Genomic DNA, 23706 nt, shown 5'->3' on the forward strand with positions numbered 1-23706 from the left:
CTTTTCTAGATCCCACCATTTGCCTGCAAATTTCATGATTTCCTCCTTTTTGATTGCTGAGTAGCAAAGCAAAGACTCATGACCAAACCTTTGGCAGAGTACAGGGAATCATAAGAAAAAAGGGGAGTTAGTCTGATGAGGAAAGGATAGGAGCCCCACAAGGACCAAAGATATCTGGGCACAGGGTCTTTTCTGAGACTGACATGCAACCAAGGACCATGTATGAATGTAACCTAGAACCTCTGCTCAGATGTAGCCTGTGGTAGCTCAGTAACCAATTGGTTTCCCATAGTGAGGGGAACAAGGACTATTTCTAACAGGAACTCAATGACTGGCTCTTTGGCCTCCCCACCCCCCAAGGGAGGAGCAGTCCTGTTAGGCCACAGAGGAGAGCTATGCAGCCAGTCCTGAAGATACCTGATAAAACAGGATCAGATGAATGGGGAGTAGGTCCCCCCTATCAGTGGACTTGGCAAGGGGCATGGTGGAGATGAGGGAGGGAGGGAGGGACTGGGAGGGAATGAGGGATCGGGACATGGCTGGGGTACAGAGTTAATAAAATGTAACTGATAAGAAAAAAATAAAATACAAAAAAAAAGAAAAAAAAAAAGAATGTACCAATGTGCTTGCTGCTTGTACATGTTTATATTTTATTGCTTGTAGTATTGGTGTCTCATTAAATACATTTTTGTCTAATCTACAGGATGATTAATCCCTTTATTTTATTCTAATAGTCTTATTATTTTAGCTCATAATTCAAGCCTATGATTTATTTGAGTAACTTTTTTATGTGCTGTGAGGTAGAGAGGCAAATTCATGTTTTTACCATGTAGATCTACGTCTGCCCCAGAAACATATTTAGAGCCTGTTTTCTTCATTGAAGAAAGTATACCTTGGCATAGCATACTTTTTCTTCTTTCTGTTTGTTTTTGAAAATGTTTTCATTGAATGTCAGAAAGAAATATTTGCACATCACGTTATCTCACGTTAGCTCACTGCAGAGTCTTTGCCTGTCCACATGATGCTTCTTGTCTCATATTTGTTACAGAGGTATAAACAGCCTGATCTGTAATTTCCCTCTAGTTTCTGAGAGCTACTGGTAAATAATTTAGCCATTTCCTAGTTAGCATTAAATCTAACTTTGAGTACTGAGTGACCCTAGCTTTAAGGAATACTTTTATCTCAGGAAACTTTGTAGCAAGCTTATGTTTAGTGTATGCAAAACAGTACCCTTCCCAGAGGCATTTTAACCTGTGAAAACTGTATCTCAGGAGTCACTGCTCAGTTTACCACCTATTATATGTTTTATATCATGAAGTGGGCTACTCTTTGCAATTGGGTTGGGTACATTTTTCAGATGCATAAGTATATGCAACTTTTGTGCCTGTATTGGGAAGACAGGGGAGAGATGCAGTAGTGTTTTAATACCTCATAATCTTATGAATCTCTCAGAACCACAAACAGGGAGTTTCTTTACTCCTTTTGAGTACATGTCATAAACGATTGACATACAAAGGTTTTATTAAATATCCTAACTTTACATATAGAGGTGAATTTGCAAACACTCATATTTATCCCTTAGCAGCTTGCCATCTTGGAAAAGCACCATCAGGCACATTTGCTACAATATTCTCAAGCAAACACACCTACATGATGATCATTGTGTTCATGATTGGAGTTGGTTTAGACATCCTATAATAGAGGTTAGACTTCTCACTTATAAATGCTGGTCACGTTTGTTGTTGTTGTTGTTTTCCCTTTTCCTCATTGTAGAAAGTGTTCATAAGGAACTGCTCTCACGGCCGGAGAGAGTTTTCTTACTGTTTTGACTGGTGAGCTGCAATGATGGTTACTATGCAACTCAATAACCACAGCAAACTAGGTAGAATTAAAAATGTCTTCACTTGTTGATGGATGTCAGTCACAGCTTAAAAAGCACACTTCACACATGGATACACATCTATGGAATATTCACACATGGATGTGTATCTACGGAATAAAATAATTTTAACGATTACTTCATGAATTACCAGCCAGAATCTCCAAAAGCAGAACAAACCAAAACCACCAACCTTTTGTGCAGAAACCTTCCAGTCTTAAATCCAAATTCTTCAAAAGAGATTTTTAAAGCCGTTGGCTGGTACCTAACTATGTATAATATATGATAAAAGTGTCAAAGAAGCATATATCATGTGCCTTTGCTTTGAGAAGTAAAGCGACATGGCCTTCAGGTTAGTCTTTATTAATAGCTTAGCAGACTTCCTGACTGATTATCCATACTCAAAAAGAATGTTTTCGTAAGAACAAAGAAATGATTTGTTTAATAAATCTGTCTTGGCAGTAGCTTTGAGTCCCCTGGGGAACCTAGAGAAACTTGAAAAATCAAGTTTTTCCTATTTATCAAGAACATGATTTGATCATATAGTAGGAACTGCACCATGAAAAACCAGTAATTATTGTATCTAAACCCGATTTATACAAGAGATATTTTCACAAAGCTGTGTGAGCCTCTGCTACTAGTTTCCTCTCAGTTCCTCTCCTGTGTCTCTATAGCAACCGTATCCCATTAGCAAAAGAACCTCTGTTTCTCTCTGACCTTTCATGACCTCTCCAGAGTTAAACATCTAAGTTCAGGCTCATCTAAACTTTGCTATGATAATCGATAGTCGTGGAGAGTTGGTTTTCTCATCTAAAAGCATTTAAGCACTATACCAAGTAGAATGTTAGGAAAAGTAGTGAGGTATTCTAAAGTCATTAAGAGCACCACAGAAGGACTTTAAAAGGAAAACACAAGCAGAGGCAGACTGATCTCTGAGTTGGAGTCCAGTCTGGTCTATAGAACAAGTTCCGGGACAGCTGCAGACACAGAGAGAAATCCTGTCTTTAAAAAATGGGAAAAGACTATATATAATTTATATTATACCTAAGCGAAAACCCAGATTCTCATAAAGATTAATACTAGAGTTTTCTCTTTCATTGGTAGCTCACAAGTTCATACATTATAATTTTTGATAACAGTGAATTTGCACAATTCTATAATCATCTGATCTTTTATATGTATCTACTTTAGCATTGTGGGGGAAGATGGTGAAGCTAAAGGTGAGAAAATCCACTGAGTTATTTTTATTTAAAACAAAACCTTTTTAAATTAAATTTTTATTTTTTTATATTAATTATATTTTATTCTCTTTGTATCCCAGCTGTAGTCCCCTCCCTCATTCCCTTCCAATCCCACCTTCCCTCCTTCATCTCTTCCCTCACCCCTCTCTAAGTCCACTAATAGGGGAGGTCCTCCTCCCCTTCTATCTGACCCTAGCTTATCAGGTCTCATCAGGACTAGCTGCATTGTCCTCCTCTGTGGCTTGGCAAGGCTGCTCCTCCCTTAGTGGGGGAGAGGGGTTAAAGAGCCAGCCATTGAGTTCATATCAGAGACAGTCCCTGTTCCCCTTACTAGGGTACCCACTTGGATACTGAGCTGCCATGGGCTACATCTGAGCAGGGGTTCTAGGTTATATCAAAACATGGTCCTTGGTTGGAGAATCAGTCTCAGAAAAGACCCCTGTGTCCAGATATATTTGGTCCTTGTGGAGCTCCTGTCCTCTCCAGGTCTTACTAACTCCCACTTCTTTCATATGATTCCCTGCACTCTGCCCAAAGTTTGGTTATGAATCTCAGCATATGCTTTGATACTGCTAGGTATCTAGCAGTATCAAAGACTCTGCTAGGTAGAGTCTTTCAGAGGCCCTCTATGGTAGGCTCCTTTCCTGTTTCTTGTGTTCTCCTTCTTCCAATGTGGATCCCATTTGTTTTTCTGAGTGAGGATTGACCATCTTACCCTGGGTCCTTCTTCTTGTTTATCTTCTTTAGGTGTACACATTTTAGTATGTTTATCCTAGCTTATAGGTCTAGTATCTACTTATAAGTGAGTATATACCGTGTGTGTCTTTCTGCTCCTGGGATACCTCACTAAGGATAATCTTTTCTCAATCCCACCATTTGCCTGCAAATTTCATGATTTCTTTGTTTTTAATTGCTGAGTAGTATTCCATTATGTACATGTACCACAATTTCTGTATCCATTCCTCTGTTGAGGGGCATCTGGGTTGTTTCCAGGTTATTACAAATAAAGCTGCCATGAACATGGTTGAGCAAATGTCCTTGTTGTGTACTTGAGCATCTTTTGGATATATGCCTAGAAGTGGTATGGCTGGATCTTGAGGAAGCACTATTCCTAATTGTCTGAGAAAGCACCAGATTGATTTCCAAAGTGGTTACACAGGTTTACATTCTCACCAGCAATGCAGGAGGGTTCCCTTTTGTCCACAACCTCTCCAGCATGTATTGTCACTTGAGTTTTTGATCTTGGCCATTCTGATGAATCACCAATCAATAAATGGGATCTCATGAAACTGAACAGCTTCTTTAAAGCAAAAGACACTGTTGTCAGAACAAAACGACAGCCTATAGACTGGGAAAGGATCTTCACCAACCCTATATCTGGCAGAAAGCTAATATCCAGAATATATAAAGCACTCAAGAAGTTAGAAAGCAACAAGTCAAGTAATCCAATTAAAAATTGGGGTAGGGAGCAAAACAAAGAATTCTCTGTAGAAGAGTATAGAATGGCAGAGAAACAATTAAAGAAATGCTCAACGTCCTTAGTCATTAGGGAGATGCAAATCAAAAATAAAACCTTTTAAAGAATGCAATCTGATCCTTGCTATTTCAATTTAGTATTGCATCAACATTTTTAAAAGATTTATGTTGTCATGTACATGTGTGTAGGCCTGAGCATATGTATGTGCACTAAGTGTGTCCAGGAGCCAGTGGAGGCCAGAAGAGGCTGTAGGTTCCCCCAGAGTTGTAGTTACAGGTGATTGAGAGTCACCACGTAACATGCTCAGAACCAAATCAAGATCCAAATCCAAAGCAGCAAGTGCTCTTAACTGCTGAGCCATCTCTTTGGGAACGGAATAAAAATTCGTAGAGCAGAGAAATGTGTTTTTGTCTCTTTTTTAGAATTTGAAAATTGTTTTTATTTAAGCAATGGCTGGACAAAACATAAAATAAGTTGGCAGCTGCAACTCCGAAGACTGAACTGAGGTTGTGCTTATGCAATAGGACAAATATATCTGACAGAAAAAAAAATGACTTGTTGAGTGCAGGTTTGTAGCTTTAACTTCACAACACAAACTCACCTTTCTACCTTTGACTGGTACTTTTGTGATTGAGCATCCCCAGGAAGGTATCGCCATTCTTAATGAGCATAAAAATCCCAGTGTTTTTATATAGTATTACACCCTGGGAACAAAACCTAGAGTTAGTGTCAGTCAGTTTTTAAGGCTGATTCTTGGAGTAGGTGAACTAATGCTATCTTTCCTTTCCTCCATCCTCCATGCTGTTCATCCCTTGCTCTTGGCCTTCTTACCTCTTCATGGAATCTTTACAAACATAATCCTAGGGTTTCTTGGGTAGAGTTTTGCATGTGTCATCATGTTTCAACTCTTACATATTAGGGGGGCTTGTGAAAATCAGTTATTTTTCTTTCTCTGCCGAGAAAAACTGTAAGAGTGAAAGGAAAAGACAAATAAAAACTTATGGTAAATTTGATAGTCTTTTTTATACAATGTATTTTCAAGCATGTATTCCCCTCTCCCAAGTCCTCCTAGATTGTCCTCATCTCTCTACACAACTCACTTTATGTCTTTTCTCTGTGTTTCAAAAAGAACAAATATATGTAAATGAAATTCAAAAGTAACAAGCGAAAGATCAGTGAGATAAAACATGCCAAAACAAAGTGAAATGAAACAAAATACCCATAAAACAAAACAAAAGCCACTGAGTTTCTTTGCTGGTGCCCTGCTGCCCCTGGGCATGTGGACTCTCCTGGAGTTTCCATTGCAGAAAACTATTTTTTCCTTTTGGTATCAGCCTATTGATTAGGGGTTGCATGCCCTGTCTACTTCCCCCTCTCAATACTAGGAGGCCATCTGGCTTGAACCTGTGCGATTCTTGGGCATTTTGCTGTAGTCTCTCTGAGCTCATACATGCAGCAATACTGTGGTGTCTGGAAGATGGCATTCCTTAAAGTCATCTATAACCGCTAGCTCTTAAATTTTTTTCTTCCTCTTCTTCTCATGGATCAGTGAAACTTGGGAGGGATTTGATGAAGGCATCCAATTTAAGACCGAGTGCTCCAAAGTTTCTCACACTCTGTACACTGTTGAGGGGTCAGCATATTTTAGCTGGAAGGTTAAATGTTGGATGGGGTCACAAAAAAGATACACATATAGTCACTTCCTGAAGATGAATAATGAAAAGTAAGTTCAAAGAAAAGAAACATTTCAAAGTTGTGTGGTATTAGCCAAGCCCAGTAATGAGTGTGAATGCTGGACAAACTATTCACTCTTAACTCAGATCACATCTTTGGTGCTAATTGAAACACTTTTATTAAAAGACACATTTGCAATTTAGAACTGAAAGGTGAGCTTTTCAAATAATTTTAAATCTAATTTCATTAAAAAACAAATCTTTTCTGGAGTCAAGTGTTGATGAATTCCCTGAGGGAAATACATTAATAAGAATGTTTTAAAATGCCAGGTGTGGTGGTTCACGCCTATAATGACAGCACTCAGGAGGATGAGAAAGGGGATCACTGTGACTCAGAAACCAGCTTCCCAGATCACAGAGTGATCCTATCCAGTACTCTTAGGATAAGCATATTAGAGAATCAACGTGTGGTAAATCCTGCCTGTGCGTATGGGCCCGTTGGGGACTTGGTGCAGAATGTACTGGGCTAACCACCCTGGCTTCTGCCTCTGTGACCCACATTCTCTTTTAGATACAAGATCAGGACTCCATATAAAGCTTGGGGACCTATATCCCCCTCTTAGAGTGAGATCAAACAATGTTTTCTGGGTCTGGGTACTCTTCCTGTCCTCCCAGGTTTTCTCTTTCAGTGAAGGGAAGAAGGGGGTGACTTTAGAGACAAGTCATGCCCTCCCAAGGCCTTGTTGTTTGTTTGGCTTCTGTTTTGTTTTGTTTCAATACACGTTCTCATGTAACCTCTGATAGTCTCAAATTTGCTGTTTAGCAATGTTGGCAACCTTGAATTCCTGATCCTCTTGACTCCTTAAATAGTAGGGTGAGAGTATGTTCTGGTATGATTGGTTTCCAAGAATCAATTGAGACAGGGGTTTCTGCTTCTTTCAGTATTGCTCCAAGGTTGACATGACAGGTATTCAGATTATTAGGGCCAGTGTATATGATACTTTTGTATAGAAGATGCAAAGGCACATTACATATGTGTAATATATATAAAGGAGGTTCCCATGCCTGTGCAGCCGGACTCTGAAAGCACGGTGAAGGGTAGACTCAGAAATAATAATACTGGTTGCCAGACTGTACTTTTGTTCCCACAGGTCACAGTTAAATATGTTATTTATTCAGAGCAAAAGCTCTCAAACTGGCCCAACATGAATGCTGGTTTAACATTTTCCACCTGGGTAGTTTATCCGTTTTATCTGTGATGACATAATACTATGATGTTGAACTTATAAAGCAGATTCAAAGAAGAGATACACGTAAAGTATTTAGAAAAGCACATAACCATTTTTATTGCTCTATGAGAATCATAGGCATTAACATAGAGAATATAGGTAGGTCATTGATTTAATCATCATGCAAATGGATCTCACTTTATACTGTGATGTACATAACATATCTTTTGGTGGTATTTTAGACAAGTTCTTCTCAGTTCTTCAGTTATTGAAAGATAAAGGTGTTACAAAGTCAGAAGAAGCCCAGAGCCTGGCCTGGGGCTCATTTGTAATCCCAGCACTCAAGAGCTGGTGCAGGAGGATCAAGGCTAGTCAGAAGCAAGGGGAGGCACATGGTGCAGAGGCCAGTTGGGGCTGCAAAGCAAGACTCCCTGTTCAAATAACCAAAACAGAACAACAGAGACGGAAAAGCAGAAGTAGGCCAAATTCCAATTTAAAAACAGCAATCTTCTAACACTTCCAGAATATAAACAACCCATTTTGAGTAATTGCTGTGCACACATAATTATTGGCAACACTCTTTTCTGGCTCATGTGGGAGAAGGCACAGAAGCCTCTTATGGACAAGTTAGGGCTGAGAATACTAAGAAGACACTGAACAAGGAATAAATCCTCACAAACACCTCTAGAGAACCATCTGCAGATTGCATACTGCCAATGGAGAAGATGTGAGATGCTATCGTCATCTCTCAAATTGATCCCAGCCCCACCACACACACACAGAAGCTTCTAGATTGAGTGAGTGAAGATTGAACAGAATAGCAACAGAGGAAGTGGGGAGATACCATTGCTCTAAGTTTCTCTACACTTATCTGTATCCCATCTTTGTTTTACTGAAGTCAGAAAGTTAAGGCACTCATACTGGAATACGAATAGATGAAACACATTTATTGATAAATTAAACAAGATACTTAAAGGTATGCTAGTACCACGGTCTTCTTAAAAGCAATATACCTTTATTTCAAGGGGAAGGATTTTGCACAGCACTTCATTTACCATCCATACCTAAATGCTGTTTCAATGAGTAAAACCTAAGGTGCCTCCCAGGAAAGATTGCCCTAGTTCCAGCATTTCTCCAGGACTAATCCAGAGGTCTCATTTTAACCTTGCGTACAAGACAAAGTGTAAGTTTCTCAGACCTGAAAGCAGTTTCATCTTTTCAGTGTTTTCTTCCTTCCTGTCTCTGGGGTCTCTGCCTCCACTGTTTCACCTCTGCAGTCAATGTATCTGTAGGTGCACTCACTGATATATACCTTTCTTCCTGCTGTTTAGGCAGTTTAATTTTGCAAAGTTCTTCTTTTAAAAGTCAGTCTTCCTCGACAACTTTCTATAATTCTTCCACACTAGAATAACAGTTTCTTCCATTATTCTCAGTTTTTCATGTGTTACTCATGTTTAGTGTTTTATATAATTTCATCCCCTTTTTAATTAATATAAACCAGTTTAGGAGAAAAAATATTTTTAGTAACATTTGTTTACAGTATTTCTTGGTGCTGACAGAAGCAACTTAGGAGAGAAAGGGTTTACCTTCAGTCCCAGTTTCCAGTTGTAGTCTGCCTGTCACTGTTGGGAAGTCAAGACAACAGGAACTTGAAGCAGCTGGAAGAGGCCACGGACAAGAACAGAGAGAAAGGGCATGCATGCAGGCCTGTGCTTGGGGCCCTTCTCACCACTCCTCCAGTTCAAGATCTGCTGCCTACAGAATGATGCCAACAGGCTGAGTGGGTTTACCAAGCTCTGTTACCATGATCACGATACCCTTCCCTCCATGAGCATGCCCACATGCTCATGTCTAAGTCAGCAACAACCTAATTAGACACTCCATTTTTGGCATTCGCTCCCCCAGGTGGCTCTGTTTCAGGTTGACCATCAAAACAAAATGTCACATCATATATGTGAAATGGATGAGACACAAAGAACAAACAATAATTTCACAACCAGAACTTGTTTTTCTCCTTTGGACTTGAACATCTGCCCTTCATCTTGAGGCCATTTGGACTGCCATCTGCATGTCTTTGTATTTCTGAACTGTGATGGTCTAATGACACTTTCTTCTTAAAAGCTGCCCGTGGTTATAATTAAAATAATCATTTGACATGAATGAGATAGAGTCCAGACCTTATTTCATGTCTTTCCAGATCTGACTTAGGTTACGAAGAATCCCATGTCATGCTTCCTCTCCTTTTTCTGCCACACCCATACGAAATTTCTATTTCTCTGGGATAGATTTTATTTTTACATAAAAGCTTTACAATTTCTTCTCTCTCTCTCTCTTTTTTCTTTCAATCTTTCATGGCCCAACTATTATATATCAGACTCAAAATAAGACATTACTTCATTCTAGAAGTCATCCCTGATTTCCCCATGAGGTGTACCCACAGACTGGATTAATCCTTTTTTTTCTCTCATTCATTGGTAACAATTATGGATCATGACTTGGCCAGACTATGAATCTGCTACATACCATGTTCTTGATATTTTTTTTTCATATTTATTTACAGGAAGGTAGTTGTGGCTGGTGCTTGCCTAGACAGGCATGTGGAGATATGCATATAGAGGTACAGTGATAACATACAGGAACCCGATCTCCCTTCCACCATCAGAGTGGAACCTGGGAACCCAACTAAGCTGTCAGGCAATTTATCGGCACCATGGTAGGAACTTTAGACCAAGGCAGACATGGCATCAGCATCACTGGCTAAGGCTAACTGTGGTGCGGCCATCTGTAATCCGGCACTCAGGACAATGAAGCACAGGGATCGCTAGTTCTGGCTACATAGTTGAAATTTTGTCACAGGAGAAACAAAGTAGAAGAAAAACCTACAGATTTTATTAAGCCTCAGTGTTTCTTATTCCTACTGGACGTAGGCCAAGTCTCAACAAGTTGCTTTTCTAACTGCTTCCAGGTGACATTAGTGATGATGTTTTAGTGACTGCCCTTGGGAAAACATTTCTTTTTTTTTAATCTTTTTTGTTAAGTTCTTGGTTCAACACCTTCAAAGTGATTAGTTGAGGTACATGGAGAGCATGGCGTGAATTGGCACACAATCAAGGCCAGCTAATCACGTTTTCACATAGTGGTACTTCGGTGGCACGATTGAACCGGCCGCTGAACTGGCCAGGGAAAGCGAACTGGGGACTGTTCAAAGAATGGTGATTGCATTGGATTTTATTAGTACTGTGACACAGGTGCTTTATGAAGTAAACCATAGCAATAATAGAAGAAGTTCGTTATGAAAAACATTCACTATGTATTCAGCTGAAAACAGATTTAGGGCTTCTCTTACATAGCCTCTATGAAGAATGTTTCAGATTTTTTAAATTAAATTTTAATTTTTTATTTTAATTACAGTTTATTCACTTTGTATCCCAGCTGTAGCCCCCTCCCTCATTGCCTCCCAATCCCAGTCTCCCTCCCTCATCTCCTCCTATGTCCCTCTCCAAGTCCACTGATCGGGGAGGTCTTTCTCCCCTTCCATCTGACCCTAACTTATCAGGTCTCATCAGGAATGTTTCAGATTATCTAATTCAGCCCCCTCTATTCTTGGTATTCTCAGGGCTGTTTCTTGACAACTGGTGAGTCAGAAACTACAGCTTCCAATTCTAAGATTTCTGAGGTGGCTTAAAAGAGACAGAAGGCAGGAAAACAGAAGGCCCTGACCTTCGATGGGTGGGACCCTGTTCATTGGAAGACAAGGGGAAGAGGCATCATTTCCCTCGCCTGTGTGGACGAGAACACCTCACACCATGAATGTGGTTGAGAACACCTGTGGGGAAACATGGCAGCAACCTTTGGTAGGGGTGGGAACTACTGAATCCTGTTTCTTCTCACAGTTCTCTTTTCTGGAGTTGCTTTGCCTGTCCTCAAGGATAGCTGGGGGGGGGGGGCGCGGTATAGTCTTGTAGCAGAAAGCTATCATTTCAAAAATCTCAGGAGATATAGAAAAATCAATATTTAGAAGAATGGGGCCACAGGTTCTTTCTTAAGTTGTTTCCTGCTGAGACTAGTCATTGTTGGGGGGGTATAATTCTGTATCTGTTGAAAAGGAAAAGGGTCCCCTGGTCACATAGTAGGAGGGAAGTTTTAATATGATTAGCTGTAATTGACCATGCAATTGCCATCCTGCATTTCTGGAGAGACTTTTGAAAAATAATCTTTTAGCAGATGATTTGGTTACAGAGTAAAACTGAGATTTCCCAGGAAGGTAGAGGGAAGTGGGGGAGTGGAGGTGGGAGAGATGGAGTGATTCTGAGTCAGTGAGAGGAAGTGGGCACAGAGTTGACTCATAGAGACAGTGACTAGTCCCACTCTCAGAACTGTGGCACCAAACTGAGCTAGAACAACAGGAGCTACTGAGCATCAAAGAAGGAAAAACAGGAAAATAGAAGACTAATGTAAAGGATTTTTATCCTGTCTGAGGTAAAGGCTGAAGGTCCCATGCATCCAGAGTTTTCCCACAGTGTCTAAAAGGATTTTTTGCAGATGTATTGGGGAGTAAGTAGAACAAATTGAACTCTTGTAGGATGGGATCCACTGGGAGAGCCCACATGGAACATTTTGTTTGGTTAGTGGGTGAAGTTCAGTAAGTAAAAGACAGGGCAAGGAGGAAAAGAGTGATAAGAGGGAGGATCCCAGAGTGGGAGGGAACCAGAAGCCCACACTTAAGAGGAAACTTGGGGTTAAATTTCTTGGTATATTCCCTGTGTCTAGGACCCCATCTCAAACCAGACAGGATGTATTGGTGTAGAAAAAGCATTGTTTGCAGAGGAGGGCACAAACCCAATCATTAATAGTACTCAGATCTAGTCCCTTAAATTTTGCAGTGCTTCAGCAACCAAGGAATCGAGCTGGTCCTGACAGATGTTAAGCTCATCTGAGATTTCTCTAGGGACTCTACTGAGAGTGAGAGAGGTTAATTGATTCAAAGAAGAATTCAGTCCAGCCGTTTTAATTCTGAGTCCTGAAAACAACTCCAAGAGTCGCAAGAAGAGGGATACATTGGATGACCCATGGCTCATTAGTTACCCAAACTGCTTTCAGGAGTTTGTAGGTGCCAGCCTCTCTAACTGCTTCAAGCTGACATTAGTTGACAATGGAGGGCAGCAGGTAGAGCTCTTCTGATGGGGTCTCTCTAAAGGGCCATAATGAAACTTAACAGATGACAATGATCCAGAACAGAAGTCAGGAGGTAATAACTGTACAACTTTGTGGGGACAAAGAGACAAAGTAACACCAAGTTTAACATAAGTCCATATAAGGCTAAATGTAAAAGTTAACATAACGTTAAATCCAATTGTACAGCTGGCTGGACCATACACCAAAATTCTGTAGGAGAATAAAGTCACTTTTTTTGTTTACATCAGAGTCCTTCAAGGAACAAGCACCTGGAAGTTTTGTAAAAAGAAGTCAGCTAAAGTCAGCATCTAATTGACAACTTAAAAGAGAAATAGAATCCCATTGAGTCATATATATATATATATATATATATATATATATATATATATATATATATATGATTATCTAGCAAAATTCCAAAGATACTGCTTGTATATTCTGAATAACTTCTCAAAGCTATGAGTTTGAGAACAAAGTATCTGGCAGCTTCCTTTAGTTGGGGAACATGTGTGGTTAGGGCATGGATCCTGGAAGTAGCTTTGTCTAAGGGGAAGAATTGAAAGCCAGGATAAAGGACAATTGAAACAGCTTGCAGGTTCCATGACAGTCTGGTGATTAGCGTAGAAGAGGGTTCCTTTTGTCACAGCATCTTCATATATCAGTTTAGGAGACAGTGAAGGCAGAGAGATTGGTAGCATCTTCCCAGTTGAGACTTTTAGAATGTGGATGCAAATGCTGAGATCTTGCACTGGGCAAGAAAATCCATTCCCCCTGTCATGTGAGACATGAAGAGTAATTCATCTTTCGTGTAGCTAAAGAGGGTTTTTTGTTTGTTTGTTTGTTTGGTTGGTTGGTTGGTTTTTTTTTTTGTTTTTTGTTTTTTTTTTTTTTTTTTGGTCTGGTCTGGTAGGAGCAGTTCAGGCCCATAGGGATGGAGGCAGAAGCAGCAGACTTCTGGTAGGTCTTATTTCCCATAGATCCTGATTTTGTGATAAGGCTAGCTTGCAACTCACTCTGTGGGGATTGTTCTATCCAAGGGATGTACTTGGGCCTATGGACATGCTGCCATGCTGGTTTACATAAATTTAACCCAGCTTATTCAAGCATTCAACTTTTCATAACCGGTGCTTTATTTTTTAATATATCTGATTTTGAATTTTATTTTCCGTTAGACAATCTTTAAGCTTACTTTAAACTTGTTTTGAATTACTTGTATTAGGCTTAATTTTAACAACATATATAGAAAACTGAATAATGGGTCTCTCCCTCCAAACCTGTCTTTGTAAATAAATTACGTATGTACTTAGCATGACTACAAATGTAGTTCTGAGGCACATTTTATCATTTATAAGGTGACTGATCATTAACTTGTATATCTTAATTATATATAATAGTTTATTATAAGTTAATAGCTTTTATAAGATTAAAATTTCATAATTTTATCACTGTTAGATTTGGGCCTTAAAAATTATATTCTTAAAAACTATATTTTTAAAACAAGATCCTTTAGAGTCAAAATAAACTTTAAACCATAAATACAGTCCACAGAGAGATTGGGAAGCTCATTTTTCTGATCCTTTTTAAGTGGGCCTTAATAAAATATCAGTTTCTTTTATATGACTCAGTTTCTCCAAATAGCTAACAAAGACTTTAGTGATTAGACATATACCTGTAAGTCAGTTTCTGCTAGCCTAAATAAAGCATCATAATCTTAGGAATTTATAAACTTTAATCATGAAACATTATGTTCTTAAGCCCTATTTTCTATAAACCTTGTTCATGGTTTTGTCCTCATCTGTTATTTTTTACTCTCAGAACAGAAATCATCACACAAAAATCTATACTTATCCAAAATATCTAGGAAGCCTGGCATTGCCTTCTTAATCCAGGAAAAAAGAAAATAAAACAAACCATTCTGGTATCTTGATGTTGCCTCCTTAGTCTATTAAAAAAGAGATAGGATGAGTGGTCAAGTCACATGACTGCTTTCATCTTGATGAGTTAAAATGGTGACCAACGACCTGGTTGCTTCTGTCTTGCTGAGGTCATTCATCAAGATGGTAGAAAGCCACATGATTGTTATTTACTGAGAGGTGAGCCCAGCACCCTGGCGAGGGGATCCTGTGGAGCACACGTGTTTCATTTTTGTTTTTTTCCTTCAGAAAACATCGTAAGCAAGAGTTGAATCCAAGTGATCTATGAAAGGACTGAAATCAGCACAAGATACCTGAAGACCAAGTTCTTAGTGCAAAGGAGATTTGCCCCAGAGGGACAAAGGGCAGGGAATAAGAGACAAAGACAGGAGATAGAGGACAAGGGAGAAGAGGAAAGGAAAGGGGAGACGGGAGAAAGGATATTTGCCCTGGAAGAACAAAGGACTGCCTCTGGACAGAAAGGAAACAGAGGTGGCCTGTAGGCAAACAGCAGTTAATAAAGGGAGAAAGGAACCCCTGTGTTAGGATGACTCGTCTGGTTTTGATTGGGGGTGTTAACTAGGGTAGCCGAAAAGAGGGCTTTTGATTACTGGACTTCATTGAATTGATAGATGGACATTGGTGGTCAGCCTCGAGAGGGGACTGCGCCAAATAAGGAAATGGACCTTGGTGGCTAACTCTAGGAATGCAATATAATGGTTTAGCAAGGTACAGGGAATGAGGGAGAAAGATAAAAGTCAAAACATGTCAGTAAGTTGTTTGCCATGCTCTTGGCCTGCCTGCTAGAGCCCTTCAACATATATGGTATGCTGTAGCAAATTACAATTACTTATACATAGAGTTTTAACTATTAATCCTTTTTGTAACAGATTTTAAGCTAACCTTTTCCTGCTTCACAGCCTTTTAAACTATACCACCCAATTTTATATAGATCCTGAGATCTTTAAAGTTTTCACTTCAGCAAAAGCTCTAAAGATATCCAAAACCTTGAACATTTTAGTAAACACAACCAAAGTCTTAGTTAGGGTTTCTAGTGCTGTGAAGGGACACTGTGACCATGGCAACTTTGAAACCATAAAAAAATCATTTAGTTGGGGACGGCTTATAGTTTGAGAGGTTCAGTGGCAGGAAGCATGGCAGCAGGCAGACATGGGGCTGGAGAAGGAGGTGAGAATTCTACATCTTGATCTGCAGGCAATAGGAAGAGACAATGAGCCACTAAGCCTGGCTTAAGCTTCTGAAACCTCAAAGCCTTCACCCAGTGACCCACTTCCTCCAATAGGATCATACCTATTTCAACAAGGCCAATGGTACCTCCTACTAGTGCTGTTCCTTATGGTTCTATGGGGACATTTTTATTCAAACCACCACAATGGAGGAGGGGAGAGTGTTCAGAGACCTAAAAAGACATATCCAAGCTTTGAGGGACAGAAACAAAGGCATACAGCAAAAGACTGCTAGTTTGTCTCCGTTAGGAACTCTAAGAACACAAGTTTAGATGCCCAGTAGAGGGAGCAGGCATTCCAGCTCTGGGAAGAGTTGCAAGCCACAGCTGAGTGGGAGGGATGAGAGAGAGTAAGTGAACTGGGAGTTTTATATATAAGGGAGAGGCCTCAGACCACCCATACCATTCTTTTTTATGGAGTTATCTAAATCCAGTTTAGGTGTTAAGGTCAAAATCTCCAAATTTTTATTTTCCAGTGCATACTAAGGCCAGATTTGTATTGAAAAGCAAAAGATATTTGCTGGTTTTAATTCTCCTAATCAGAGCTTCTTCTAATCAGCCAGAAAACATGCATAATTTGGAATTTGTGATGTGTGCGGAACCACGGTAAAAAACAGGCTAGTATCCAGCTACTCAGAATGTCCCCTAACTTTAGTATTGACCAAATGCGCCTGGAAAGTAGGTTAGGTGGCTCTCCAAATGCTATGATTCCTGAGTCAAGAAACTGCAGGGCCAGTGAAAGGCTCTGGGGCATTCCATTGTTGAGTGGCAAGCTAGTGGAAAATTTCTGGGATTCTTGGCCAACTTTTCTCACAGCCAGTGGAAAGTCCCCAGTGCCTTCAACTGAGGAAATCTCAAGTCTAGATGGAAGGGTCTCTTGTGAGCCCCCAGACCTAACCAGGATAACTTGGAGTTAGATCCTATGAATTACTTTGTCTAGGCATTTTGAGGTATGTTGCATGTGTGTTCTTCTTGAATGGAGCTTATCCTCCTACCTAGATAGTCAAACTGTGTCACTGGAGAAAAGTGAAAGGAGAGAAGGGTGGAGATAGACAGTGAACAGAAATGGCTGCCTAAAAGAAAAGCATGGCATGGCCAGACCAAGAGCCAATGAACATAGAAGAACCAGGGAGCTTTGCCCCTTGGAGGATCTGAGCAGCTAGTGGCCTATGATTTTCCATCCAGAGTTTTAGCACCATATGTTAGATTTCTGAGGTGGCTTAAAAGAGGAAGAAGACAGAAAAATAGGTGAGACTATGTTCACTGGCAGACAAGGCAAAGAGCAGAATTTCACCCACATGAGTGGTTGAGAATACCCACGGGGAGAAGATGGCTATAACGCTTTGTAGGGGCAAAAAGGACTGCAGTATCATTCCCCCTGTAGTCCCTCCCTTCCTTGTCTGGCTTCAAGGAAAGGTGGGAGATGTAGTCTTTTATCAGGAAACTATCATTATATAAGCAACCTTCTTTAAAGAATTACAAGGACCATGCATGGAGATAACCTAGAACCCCTGCACAGATGTAGCCCAAGGCAGCTCCGTCTCCAAGTGGGATCCCTAGTAAGGGAAACAGGGGCTGTCTCTGGCATGAACTCAATGGCTGGCTCTTTGATCACCTCCCCACGAGGGGAAGCAGCCTGACCAGGCCACAGAAGAAGACAATGTAGCCAGTCATCAAGTGACCTGATAGGCTAGAGTCAGATGGAGAGAGGGGGAGAGAGGGGAGGAGGACCTCCACTATCAGTGGACTTGGAGAGGGACACGGGGGGGGGGGGGGGGAGAAGAGGAAGGGGATGAAGGAGGGGCTACAGCTGGGATATAAAGTGAATAAATTGTAATAAATTAAAAGAATAAAGAAATAATTGCAAGTGAATAGCAACATGGACGGCCCATTGACCTCCGAGGTTTCAGTTTCACCCTGAATAAAAACAGTTACAGCCATATATTCCCCCCACCTTCTGTGCAAAAAATGGAAGCCTTCATTTATCCCTGCATAGTGTAAGAAGTCTTCGTATGAAGGATTTAACTTTCAGTTCTTTGTATTCACACAAAGCTTCCTGTTTTGAGAAGGTGTTTCTGCTTCTTTTGTCTCTTTCTCCTCCCATTCTTCTCTTTGCCTTTAGAAGTTAGAATTTTATATTTACTTGTTTGTTCGGCAAATATTTTTCACCCTCTGCCAAGTGGTAAACATTTTCATCATAGAGGTGATGCTGCACTAAGAAAAAAATCCATGCTTCCTAAAGGCCAAAACATTGCATTTTCCACCACGTAGTTATTGCCTTCCCCTCTCCCTTATCTTATTTGAGCCTCTGGTGGTATGAGAGGTATCTAAATGAACTTTGATTCTGTAGCTCAATATCTAGTAGCGTATAGTAGGTAGTCATGTGTGAATAATTATGACCTATTTACACAGGTCATTGTTATAGCAGAGTAAGAAATGGAAGTGATCACCAATGATTGTAGAGTCCTGATCCATATCATGGGTACTAGGTAATATTCTGTGAGTTAGTGTGTGCTGGAATTTCAATTTCAACCAGCCCATCAAATACGGAAGGCTTTACATAACAATCCGGACTCCAAGCTTGTGTTGGAAAAATCCCACATTCCTGAGGCTCCCAGGCCACCTGCTCCTTGAGATGGAGAAATCTTCTCATCTCCCCTCCCTTCCCCCCCACCCCAGCTTCCCATTGAATCCTATGAGCATTTGTTGGAAAGGGGTATGTGCTGAGAGGATGAAGTTATGTAAATTCTACAGGAATTCACTGGGAATGGCTTGGTGAGTCATTGCAACGTAAACAAGAAAGGAAACAATAATGTCATCTTTAGCGATGGAGAATGCTAATAGGCACTTGCCTACCTATGAGCTCTATAGCATGTTGAGTCATTGATCTGTGTTTTGTCTGAGTTGTTTTTCTGCATTTCACAGTACACGGCTAATTACTAGGGACGTTCTACTGTGATTTCCATCTCTGTTTTCAGTGAAATTGTATCAGAATCTGTCTGACTTGATAACTCTTCCTTCTTTCGGAACTTGTTTATTTGTCTTGGTTTTATCATATGAGGTTAGGGTACTCAAAAACAGAATGAGCTAAAAAGCTATCATTTGCCAAACTCATAATGTTCTTGCTTTGTTTCAGTTATCCTTAAAAAGAAGAGGAAGTAAAGATTTACCAAAATCTGAGAAAAAGGCTCAGCAGACGCCCACAGAGGTATGTCAAAATAAAAATTTAAAGCGCACAACAAGCACCTCCAAATGTACATGTTAATAAGCTACAATTATAGTTACACATAATGGTTAACTAGGCTTATGCGAAATACACCAATTATGCATATCAATTATGCAGCTGTAGGCTCAGGTGGTAAAGTGTGTTCAAAACAGTTGCTTAGAAAACTGGCTTTAGCATCCCTGTCATGAGCTTTTACACAGTGAGCCCATAGCAACGCGTCACTGGTGCTTTCTGTGTTGCTTTATTTGAAAACTGTACCAGAGTGCTAATCTCATTCTTTCATAATTAATGAAACCAGTGAAATGACTGCTCCTACAGCATCTGCAGCATCAAGAAAAGAATGTTGCAGGAAGAGCTCATATAAGGGAGAGAGAGACTGATGATGATGATGCCATTCTTGGGACCAGTGACTGGGGAGACAAAAGGAAGGAAAGGAAGCACTAAAAATGAAGCTTAAAAAGTAAACTTAACATGGGCTCAAGAGCAAGAAAGTAATGGATGAAGGATAAACTAGTATTGATGCAGTCGAGGGCTCATCATCAGATTCATTCTCTCTGCCAGGTAATCAATTAAAGGGCAGGAAAAGTATAGAGTGCAGCAGGTGGCAGAGGTGATACTTCAAGTACCAAAGAAAATCGGCAGTTGAGGAAAGGTGTTTATTGGGGAAGAGCGCAGAAGCATGCATGCAGCAGACACCCAGAGAAAGGACCCTCTGCAAAACGCAGGAGAAACTTGAAAAGCTGAAAGATCCAATTTCCTCCTGACTCAGGCGTAAAATCCTTTGAAGAATTTTTTTCTCCCTTGATATAGGGTTGCTTATTGGCCCACAGCTGTGCTGATCTGGCTGTGAAATTGCTCATAGAGACAAAGGCCAACAGGGTGTTTTAAGCTTCCTGGCTTTTATCTCAAGTCAGGAGGGTAAGGAAGAAGCAGGCCATCTTGGAAACTTGCCACCTTTATTTCTTAGCATGGTTCTTCATCCCTGACTGCCTAGCAGGGAGTCTGTCTAACTCCTAGTCTATTAGCTTACATAACTTCTCTCATCTGTGGAACACTGATTTAATTTAATTGCATAATTATGTGACATGAAAGAAAAAAAGCAAACTGTTGATGGAGGAAGGGGCCACGAAGAAAGAGAAATGGAGAGATGAGGAGATCAACTATGATCAAAGTACTATGATATGTAAGGATGACAATGTCATAATGAAACTCATTATTTTGTACCCTAACTAAAAAAACAATTTTAAAAAAGTTAGAAATAAAAACTTGCTCTCATACTACAGTGAGCTAATGTCTGTGTTAGGTTGTAAAACAGAAAAGTTAATAAATATTTCAGACAGAAGTGGCATCCTGATGCTTCCAACACACTTAGCTTGACTTAAGAGTGAAGGTTGGAATGTATAGTACAAATGCATATATTTTTACAATTATTATCGAAAGCTTTATCTTTAATTTTAAGTAGAATAACGATGTTTGCATAACACTTTGGTACAAGTTATCGAAAGCCTTTCCTTAAAGAATAGCATTTTAATGTATTTTTTTTCCTGATTTACTATCTCTTTCTATCCTGTTCTTGGTGGTTTTCTTCCTGATACTTACAGGAGAACATAATTTCAGATGCCCATACTAAGGTGGTAAAATCCCTATCTCTGTGTGTAAGTCTGTGTCTGCCCTGACATTAGCTGCCTCACTCCAAGTGCTCTGTTGTGGATCGGTTCACAGACTGCCACAAATCCTCCTCCTCCCTGTCTTCAGCGATTAGAATATGCCATATACTTCCCATCTTAAAATCATGAGTCAGGCTTAACCAGAAATTTATCTTTGAAACTTTGGTTTTTCATATATTACAATTATTTTGTCAAAGTGGATTTATCTCAGGAATCCCTACGATTGTTCCTGGTTGAATAGACATCATATCTTTCATCACTTTTCAGGACGACATGGTACCTTACAAAAGTCAAGGTGCCTCACGTCCACTAACTTTTGATGTCTGGATATTAACTTTCTGGGAAATATATAAGTGTACTTCTGTGGTTTTGTGGCTTCTGCTATCATTTCCAACACACTGATTTTCAGACTGTACTATCACCTTCTAAAAACCTATCTTAGCAAGTTGATTGGGACTCTCTTGGGTGAAAGCTGACAGGTAAAAGTATTCCATTTTTATACAATTATAAAATGACTTAGCTGTTAAGTCAAGGTTTAAGACTATTGATCCACATACTTACATTATGACAAGCAGCCCATTTTTGTATAATTCTTGTTGTGAATTGATTTGTCCTATTTAGGGACCTTTGTAAACATGGACACCCCTTTCCACTTTGAATGATCTCTATGTAGTTTCCAACATTTGGCATGCTCAGCACGTACTTTCAAATAATATCACTTTATTTTCTAGGTTAATTAGAAAATTGTCAGCATGCTTTTTATTGGAATGTACAGTCATGGCAATGTCATGTGACCTAACCTCCTGTCATCTGTATAAATTTTGTATTATTTTATGAATTACTTTATGTTCTTTGATTTATTTCTTGTACCATCCGCCAGCAACAGACTGGCTCTCTTTACTGAAAGTCATACTGAAGGAAATTTGAGAGCAGTCATGTTTGAGTATGGTTACCCATGCAGAAATCACTGCTATCTGCTGTCGACAGGACTTTTGATAAGCTACTCATTCTTTCAGGTACTCCTCTTTAATATATGTCAGAACTTGGTTGAGAATTACTGAGCACTTAAATAAGTCAATCTATGTAATTGATTAGAATGCAAATTAGCTTCTAGCATTAGCCTTTCAGGTCAAAGCCAAACTCAGCTTGCATGTTGGTAGCCCCTGTTGTCTTCATGTTTCCTCCCTCTTCCTCCTTCATTGTTGTTATCTTCCTATGAGTCATCAAAATGATCAGAAATCACAATTTGTTTCACACCTTACAGAATCTTGAGTTTTCTTGCCTCCTTTTTATATAGAAAAGTGGAGCAAATATTTTGCTACTCAATTACACTGGGCAGAGCAAATTTCTGTGAGACATTCTTTTTTTTCCAACAGTCACTCATGGTGTTTTTATGCCCAGTTTTAAGTGCAACTTATAAGCAGATTATAAGATCAGAAAGCACATTGGCATTAGAGTTTGTCACCCGTCAGATTTGCATGAGCTGGCACACTTTGCTTCTTAAGAAGACTTAACCTCTAATAAGCAAATGAATTCCTGTGCCCACCTCCTCTTACTGCATCTCCTGTAAAATGATTTTGTCACATGAAGGATATTTCCAAGACTTAAGTATGCTTTTCTTCTTTCAGGTGTCAGAGCTGGTCTGCATACAAATCAGGCATTATTCTATATTTGGTTTGCTTGGCACAGCAGAGTGCAAAATTGTTCTGCTCCATTCTGCAGTTTGTATCACACCCACTGTTGTCCTAATTAGATTAAAACCACACCACACCATGTGCCAATATAAGAAAGGGTTTTCTGTGATAGAAAATAAGGTTTTCTGCAATATAGGTGACTCTACCTACCTACCGGGTCTTATCTAATTGCACTTTCCAGTAAAACTTAGCCGATGTGAAAGCACATTTGATATTGACTAGATATGCTTTCTGATTTTTAGCCAACATGACTTGCCAAATCTTTGAGCATTTCTTATTCTCATGCCCTTGTTTTCTTCTCTTGTTTGTTTGCCTCTATAACTATTACAGTAGCTTCAGCCATCACATCGAGGAATCTTGTTCTTACATCTTTCAATCAAATACAAGCTTTCCATAAATGTTCATCATCTTAGCCCTGAAATTCCATGTGCCTGTTGCTAGATGTTTATACACTCTCCATTCGTGGCTGTTCCACAAAGACATTATAACTACCTAAGCCCATATTCTTCACCCAGGATTTGTTCCTCTTTGTTCTACCTGTCCCTGAAGTCATCAGTAGAATCTACTAAGACCCTTATCATTCAGAACTTTGGGGTTATTTTTTTAGTCTTGGTTGCTATCATCTTAAACACTGTAAGGCATACTTGATCTCAAGATTCTCTTGCATGGTTGCTTCTCTCTTCTCTTGCAGAATGGATTCCCACATGGGAGCTCTCTGTGGTATATCCTTTCAGTCTTCACTCTGTGCATCACTGAAAATAGCTTTACCTCAGTTCTCTCTGCTCCCTTCCATGCTCAATCATGGCTTCTTGGGGAGAGAAGTGGGGCAGCACATCCTAGTTCTTCAACTTTATCCTGCTGCCCTAGTTTCTTATTTGTGCTTCTGTTCTAGAAGCAGCTCAAATAGTCACACTTTTTCAATCAGCCTGAATGCAGACTCTGTTCTGCCACCCACCAACCTGTGTTCTGCTGTGATAAGCCTTCTCATCTGTACAGAAGCAGAAGTTCCAGCTGCTCTTGTGACTGGAGTGAGGCGAGGCTCTAAAGGGAGAAGGAATGTGGTGTTCAGCCCCTGCCCTGCCAGCAGCTCTCCAACCCTTCCTGCTCCCACTAGGCGTTAGGAGGGCAAGAGAACTGTATCTTTTCACCATTGTTTCCTGAGCCTCTCTAGCAGAAACCATACTTCCTAGTTCTTTATCAGAATGCATGCTGAGCACCAGAGACTCATAAATCTCAGTAAAGAAGGGATGTTTATTTCAATCTTAAAAAGAAGGACTAGGTATGTT

At 39.9% G+C, this 23706-nt stretch overlaps 1 protein-coding gene across 2 annotated transcripts in view; it reads left to right on the top strand.

Annotated features, from left to right (window-relative positions):
- The window catches only part of Soga3 (SOGA family member 3), a 51576-nt gene that overhangs the window by 23643 nt on the left and 4227 nt on the right, over nucleotides 1-23706 (top strand). For both annotated transcript variants that reach the window (XM_055599383.1, XM_055599382.1), the window contains exon 5: nucleotides 18970-19041. In XM_055599383.1, the coding sequence (XP_055455358.1) occupies nucleotides 18970-19041 (72 nt within the window). The remainder of the gene's footprint in view (nucleotides 1-18969; nucleotides 19042-23706) is intronic.

Source organism: Psammomys obesus, unplaced genomic scaffold, assembly GCF_907164565.1.
Source record: "Psammomys obesus unplaced genomic scaffold, mPsaObe1.curated_primary_1811, whole genome shotgun sequence".
Classification (NCBI taxonomy): domain Eukaryota; kingdom Metazoa; phylum Chordata; class Mammalia; order Rodentia; family Muridae; genus Psammomys; species Psammomys obesus.